Source organism: Epinephelus fuscoguttatus, linkage group LG21 (genome assembly GCF_011397635.1).
Source record: "Epinephelus fuscoguttatus linkage group LG21, E.fuscoguttatus.final_Chr_v1".
Classification (NCBI taxonomy): domain Eukaryota; kingdom Metazoa; phylum Chordata; class Actinopteri; order Perciformes; family Serranidae; genus Epinephelus; species Epinephelus fuscoguttatus.
The window spans coordinates 15,033,398-15,041,426 of NC_064772.1; the positions used below are offsets into that span (position 1 = coordinate 15,033,398).

Below are 8,029 nucleotides of genomic sequence, written 5' to 3' on the forward strand. Positions count from 1 at the left end.
TCCATGTCTAATAAAATGGAAATTTTGCTGCTGAATAAATGTGGCAGCACAGAGACGTCTGCAGAAGTTTTACTCGTGGGTTAGCAGTAACCATCGCAAAGGAGACTATTACGCTGTATTAACAGTAGTTTAACATATCTGCAGCTAATGACGTTACATAATCACATGGTACATTCGCTTATTGAACAGGAAGTCAATCCGAACAAAAAGACTGGTTGATATATTTATGAATTTATTATTTTCTTTACATTATCTCAACCTCTTGCTCCAGAGCCCTACCGAAAATCCCTTATAAAGAAAATGATTGTAATTCAAGGCCACAGAAGCAAGGAACCATATCCCCACGAGCAAATACAAAACAGAGTTGGTAACAGGATTGCAACACCAAAGTGAAAGCATGTCTGCCAAGTCTACACATTCAAAGACCACAAACATCAAACGTTTTTTTTTTTCCAAGCAGTCAAGGGTTTCAGTGTTCGTCGAGAAGAAAACAAACAGGACTGTTTCTAGCTGAGGAAAGATGGATATTTCCAAATGAGTACAGTATGGGTTTTTTGTGAGTGTACAGATGCAGTCGTAATCTGCATGTTACATGTGATCCATTTACAGTACAGAAATGTTTAAGCAAGACAGCATCAAAGCTTACTGACTGAGGAGCGTATATTTTTGCCCAGGCCAAAGAGCATAACATCACAGAGTAGAAATGGTCTCTGACTTTTTTTTCCTTTAACTATATTTAATATTCATCCCCTGCTCAGTCCATTGCTCGCTGAGCTCTCTCAAGACAAAGGCCCGAAAAGATCATTGGATATCTGATTGACCAAGACAGGAAATGGAAAGTGTTTGCATTTCCTTCAGGCCTTGAAAGTGAAGACAGCACAACAATAAAACACAGGGTAAGCCTCAGTTATGGCATTCTGCAGATTAATATGAGTAGCTGAGGGGGATGCTTTGGAAATTGCTTTGACTAGAAATGTGTCAAGGCTGACAGGTTGTTTTTTCTTCAGTTTGATCCCTATTAAGCACTTCCCTCTGATCTAATTCAATAAATGCCAAAGGGAGTTATAATAATCATATTCATCCCTGATCCTTTGGGATATGTGTCTTTGGAACCCATAAATACTTCTAACTTTCTTTCTTCTACACATAATATCTTCAGAGGTTTATATATCTTCAGAGGTTTTATGTTTCCGAGCTAATCGACTACATACAGTAAAGTTAGCTTTGGAGAATGCACTGAATCCCACATACAATCAAAGGAGTCCCTGTGAAAGTGCTAAGCCGCCGAGCCATCGTGACATCTTTGAGCTTCAAATAAAAATCCCTCCACTGATGTAATGAAAATACAATCCATATCATTCATATGTCTATATTAGAGCAATAAAGCACAGCCTTTCTTTCTTTCTCTGCTTGGCAAAAGAGTTTAAAAATTGAGGCATTTTTTAAGTTTTAAAGGGAATAGCACGCCAAGTTCAGATATTAAAGGGATAGTTCCAATTTTTTGAGGTGAGCCTCTATGGGGTACTTATTCGTAAACAGAATATTACATGCAGTAGATGTCAGTCAGCTCGCAACCAGTTTGGTGAAGCAGGCAGGAGTCCAACATGGAAGCAAAGTAATGTACTGTTGTGGAGCGGTCAGCAACAAAATGTGTTGCAGCCACCAAAAAAACCCCCCAAAAAACTCTGCTTAAGTGTACGCTATACTGAGAGTATTTTCACTGCTTTACTTTAATGTCAGACAGTGACTTGGAACAGGAAAGTAAGGCCAATACATCGCTTCACTGCCAGACTACTGAAAAAAACATGCATATGTGACTTTGCCAATTTGAAGACTTGGTTCAGATTCACCAAAGTCACACAATAACACAAATTAACTGACTGATTGAAGCAGTGGTAGACCAGCAACTCCAGTGTTCGGAGAGCTAAAATTACCCTTTTTTCTCAATGGAGTCTGGCGGCTTTTACAAGAGCAAAGGTGGGGATCTGAAGTCGAAATAGGCTGTCTGATGGAAAGGTAAAGCCGTAAAAACACTCTCAGTATAGTGTCGACTCAAACTGATGTTAGTTTTTTTAGGTGGGACATTTTATTTGGTGGTAAAAATACGTTTCATTGCCAACCCCCATCCATTGTGATATATTGCTTAGCTTCTGTGTCAGACTTCTGCCTGATTCTCCAAACTGGGGGCATTGCAACTGACATCTACTGTATGTAATACACTGACTATGGATAAGTACTCTATAAAATCCCACATCAAAAAATTCCATACTATCTCTTTAAATTCATAACAGCCAAATTACTCTTTGAAAATTCTCTCCCAAAGCTGCCAATTATAAGACTGTCAATAAAAACAAGTCTTATTTCTTAATGAGCATCATATTTGTTCCAAACCGGTAAGCATCTCTTGATCCACCCCCAAGCCCCGAGAAAAAAATAAATAATGCCACTAATAACAGATATAGATTTTGCACACACATCTCTCTAACATTAAAGATTAGTGAACAGAAAAACTCTCAATTCTCATCTTGTACTAAAACTAACAGTAAATAATCTTCACTGTGAAACTGAGCTGTTGTGGGATGCTGCAATAACAGAACAAATTCAACTCTGCATGTAACACAGCAAAGGTATAAGGTCTCACTCTATAAGAGAGCGCTACAAGTGAGTGTGAAGGGTGGCTGGGGGGGGGGAGAAAACAACACAAGCTCCATTCCACCTATTTTAATGTTAAGTATTCCTCCCTCACAAACATCTGTTGCTGTAGTCTGTACAACACCCAAACAAACACAATAAAAAGACAGAAATGCTACTCAGTTTCTCCTCAAGTTGTGACATTATTTTTAAAATTTAAGGTCAGTGCAAAGAAAAGAAAAACTTTACAGAACTCCATGGCAGCTACAGTAAACAAGACAGCTCAGTATCAGCTGACCAGCAGCGGCATGTTAACTGGCAAACCTGGTGTAACCCAGCCTCCTCATCACACTCCCACACACGTCCTCTATTAGTCTGATGTCTTTTCGAGGCATATTTTGTCTCCACATGTTAATGTTGGCTGGTGAAATGTCCCCTTCATACATGAGATTGTACAGGTTCGTGGAGGTGGTGAACAGGAGTTGGTTGAGGGCTGCGGGTGACACAGGCACCCCCAGAAATGTGTGTATGCTCTCTGCCGTCTCCTGCGGAAAGTTGACCACATCCTCGAACCTCACTTGGAGGTACGACTCCTCTGGGAGGCTCTCGCTGACCCTCAGCACTGCTGCAGTGTGAGCCAGCCACAGATGAGCCAGTATCAGGATGGGGTTTGTCTCTGAACGGGACAGCAGCCTCTGGATTATTTTAAATTCTGGCGCTGCAGCTGGGCACCCGTCACTGACAGCATCCTCCTTGAATATCAAGGAAAGATGCTGCGGGATGTTTTTAAGGGAGTAAAGGCTGGGTTTGCTGTTATAAACCATGAGATAAATCCACGCTCGAGGGTCTCTCACCAAGTAGATTGTCCTCAGGGAAGATCCCACAACCTCCTGAATGAAAGGCAGTTTGAGCGCCCAGCTTCCACTCCGCATGTTGAGGACCACCCTGGCGTTAGGGTACTCCGCAATATGCCGTCTCATCTCCCTCACATACTCTGCATCTCTGTCCAGACTTGCTCTCAGTTTGCCCTTCAGCTCAGATGCTGGCTCCCTCCGTCTGGATCTTTTCTTTCTGTCCCTAGAGGGGCTAACTCTCTGGGGCTGTTTGACCCTGCTGCCCTCTACCAGCTGAATATTCTGCAGGTGCAGCTTGGTGTTGTGGACCAGCGAATGCAGCCAGCCCTGAATAATCTTAAACCGTCCATGCATGGCATCTGACCTTGACCACTCGCAGGCGTCGACCAGAGAGTCAAATTCAAACTCCGTCTCAGGAATGTCCACGTGCTCGGTGGGGACTCTTATGTAAACAAAGTCCGAGCTGTTGTAGAAAAGGTGCTTGAGTATTTCTGATCCCGATCCGGGAAGGGTTGTTATGACGACGGTGGGGAGGGGGAGCCGGTGCTGCTCATACAGTCTGATTTGTTTGTTTACTTCGCTTTTGGCACCCGCACCTTTCCATTTTACCCCACAGAGAAGCTGATCGCAGCTGTTAGACACAAACAGCAGCTCAGCTATCCACAGAATGAGCACAGAGAGGAGGGCGTAACGCATCAGCCTGCCGAAGCAGACATAAAACTTTCTCTGCATGGTCAAAAATCCTATGGCCACGCAGAGAACAACCCCAGCTATCACATTGACTGTGAACCCAAAGTCAAACAGCTGATTATCACTACTGATTTGTTTGGGGATCAGTTGAGTCCCAAGGCCATATCGAGTGATTTGATATCTATCCTCAACTTTGCAGTGACCTCCAAATCCTAAATATGCCAACCTCGCACCTATGTCTTTATAGTTTGTTGCAATAGAAACTATCCTCTCTGTGTTATTTACAGTTAAAGAAAGTCTCACTCCATTCTTGCTATTATCCACAAATCTACAGTTGGACACTTTGACATAAGGCCCATGTAAGACGTACGCTACTCGACTGACTGTGCCTGCCATCGGAAAAGTGACATTGACATACTGAGTCCACCTCTTTTTAAACTCAGCCGCCTGCTCTGCCTCTTGTATCTGTGTATCAGGGCTGTGACCCTGGCTGTCGAACCAGAACATTTTATAATGAGCGTCCCACACATCCATCATGGCGCCATTATACCTGTCCATGAATCTGAAAGGAACGTATTTAAAGTCAATGTCAAGATTGTGGAAAAAAGCGCTGAGGGACTTCACAGGTGAATCACTCAACTTCTCTACGTGGTCAAGCACCAGCAGAGTCTGTGAGTTCAGCAGAACTAAAGCTCTGTACACACTCTTTAATCTCATAGCAGGGGAATAAGCTGATACCGCCTCCCCACTCACAAACATGGTGTCCCTGTGTGAGGAGGCGACAATCACCTCCCCTCTGGCATCACCCACCCCCTCATCAGTCCATCGCAGCCACTTAGCGCACTCACCCAACTGACCCTCCCACGGATTGTTACACTGGCTGGTAGGAGATGGACTGAACACCAAAACATTGTTAAGATAGCTGTACTTTGGACCGTAAAGTGCTTCAGACACAAATACCTGCCCATTAGGAGCAAATGTGAAAGAGTTCTGATCAGGGTGCTCGTGACCTGGGTTAAAGCTGTTCCAGCCCTCCACCCAGGAGTAAGGCTTGTCATGGACAATGTCATAGACTGCACGGCCACCCAGCTTGCCAGACTTAAAGGACACAAAAGTATTACCCTGACCATTCGGTAGCCCTGCCCCGTAGGTAACCACACCCCAGTTTGAGAAAATATGCATCCTCGCTTTTCCAAAGTCATGGGGAGGCTGCGGCATGAGGTGAGAGTTGTACCAGATGTACTCTGTGTGAAGTGTAGCCCAGCGCTGGGCGGACGACTGCCCCATGGGACCGTCTTTGGGTCGGTGCTTTCTAATCTGTTGAGCCAGCCAGTTTCCCGTCCCGTTCCTCATGACGAATGTGTCGAGGAAAACGAGCTGGCTCTCCGGCCCATAAAACCAGTTGTAGTTGGAGTCAGCGATGCCGACAGTTCTCTGAAACCCCGGCAACAGAGTGGCGTAATAAAACCAGAAGTGTCCCCGCAGCCAGTTGTTCTGCAGGTTGTCAATGTTGAAATGGCGTTGAGCTAAGAAGACATACTGTGTGATGGACTTGGCTGTGTAGCTCCCATAGGCTACCCCCTCATCCAGAGACCCATCAACAACATGGTTTAAGAGAAACATAGTTTTCTCCATGTAGTTCACTGCCACTTGTTTCCAGATCATTGACTCCGGGTCGTTGTGTGATCCAACCACTATAGCACCAGTCAGGGTGGCTAATATGTTTGTGGTCTGATGATTCTGGAGATACTGTTTTCCCCATCCCCTGTACTTTGAGAGCTCAAACAGCTCCTCTGTCTCAGAGCGAATTTTCTTGAGGTAAACATCCCGCCGCCGCTCATCCAGGTAGGAGTAAATAAAGTCATAAGCAGTAGCAAACCCAGTGAGAGAGTGCGCCATGGGGACCTCATCGTTAGGGGCACTGGTTACCCTCCAGTCTGGGTATTCAGCCATCCTATCCATAAACTTGATAAGAAACTGCAGGGCAGCAGAGTCCTCTGGGCACAACAGGCAATAGAGAGCCAGGGGAGGCAGGTTGTTCCCATAAATCTCATTCCACTTGCTTGTAAACTCTGCATGTTTCACAGGGGGCATGTAAAAGGGGACATTAGACAACATGGTGAGAGCAGCAGCCCGGATGACTTTAAATATGTGACTGTGGGTGGTGGAGGACCTTTGCCTCAAGTGCAACACATCCACTTGGTTAAAATATAGGTTGGGATGGGAATCAGTAGACTGGAGTTTCCACTGCTCGGTCGCTCTGGCTTGTGTGAGCTTGACCTGCAGCAAGTCATCTGTAAAAATGTCTCTGTCTGTGGCGTTGAAGACCCCCGAGAAAGCTGTCCCCACTGCAAACAGCGGGAGTATAAAAACTGAATACACAACCCAGTTCACTGCCATGTTGCCGGGCATTTGGGGGTACATTTTACTGCATTTAGAAATGAGGCAACTGATTGTTTTCTTCCTTAAAAATGTTGTCGTAATGTCCCATAACTCCAGAGTAAAAGTCCAGGTGGGATATATTTGTTGGAGGTGCAAGAGTTCAAAAAATTTATATTTTATAAGACAAGTGATGCAATATCAGAGTCCCATGCATGATAGTCAGGAAAAAAACTTTAGTGCAAACACACACTGTCCACATCCACTTGTAACAATCTTGGAACACTTTGCAAAGGCAACAAAACGCATCACATTAAATATACATAAATGTCTGATGGTAGGAGCTTTCAGGTCTGTTTTGAATTTAAATCCAAGAGAAGAAATCCTGCACGCTCTCCTCCGTCCTCATAGTAATACGTGTGCTCGTGAAGACTGGCAATCTCCCCCCCTCGCGTGCGCCAGTAAGTCATATTGATCTCCTCCCCAAAACATTTCCTCTCGGACAAACATCAGTCAGCCCCAGTCTGTGTCCGGTCCAATCACAGCCACCCAAAGGCACCGTGTGCAGCCCGACCGAGCCGCAACATCCACGGACATGAACCTCAGCGAACAACGCATCTCCGCAGATAACATTGCTCGGTGTCCGCCGCTGCAGACTCCAAACTGCCTGCTGCTTAAAATTGCAAATCCTGATCGGGCAATTGATCTGTTTGCATTGTTAAATCCGGTAATCTCCTTCTTGTTGTAGCTCCACGCTTCTTATCTGCGCCGATTAGTATGGTGAAGTCCGAAAAGGAGGAAAGTTGTCGTCACTCCTCAAGTATTCAAAGAATGAGACATTTTTCGGCTTGTCCGCAATAAAACAGTAACTCAGCCTCCCGGGTGATGGATAATCCACATGGAAATGTACTGTATCTGTCGGGATGTTTATGTATCCGCTGCCGATTGAGACACACATCTCACAAGTAAAGCTGTGTATGTGCGAGTAATCTCCGGACGCGTCTCCGTTGTGTCTCCCCCCGACTGTTCAACACAGTCAGTTTGATTGTTTTTCCTGCACTGGATGGAAAATTTCCACTGTACAAACTGTAGAGGGAGCCGTGACTTCAGAAGCCCAGCCTCATCTCTCATGTGGAGAGAGTGGGAAGGCTGAATATTCATTTCATGAGATCTGTGTCTCTCTCATTACCGGTTGACTGATGTTAAATTCCTGCTCAACATAAGACACAGGCTACACATGCAAAATCATACGAGCGATGATGAAATTAAAACACTCCTTTTTGCCTCAACTAAAAATATGCAGTCCTTAAAACACACACAAATTGTTGTTCTGTGCAATAAGCACACGGCTGATATTAAAGGCATAGTTCAACATTTTTTTAAAACACACTCAAATGACAAAACTGATGAATGACTCTACAGCCAGCAGCTCTACCTCCAAATTTAGAGAGCAGTAAGGTAACTACAGAAACAGT

The 8,029-nt window shown here is 44.7% G+C and overlaps 1 protein-coding gene across 1 annotated transcript; it reads right to left on the minus strand.

Moving 5' to 3' along the window:
* Positions 1-219: 219 nt before the first annotated feature.
* On the minus strand, positions 220-7,604 carry LOC125881815 (dermatan-sulfate epimerase-like protein). The gene has a single exon (XM_049565180.1). It carries the CDS (start codon positions 6,597-6,599, stop codon positions 2,943-2,945), a length of 3,657 nt encoding a protein of 1,218 aa, XP_049421137.1. The 5' UTR covers positions 6,600-7,604; the 3' UTR covers positions 220-2,942.
* Between the last annotated feature and the right edge of the window lie 425 nt (positions 7,605-8,029).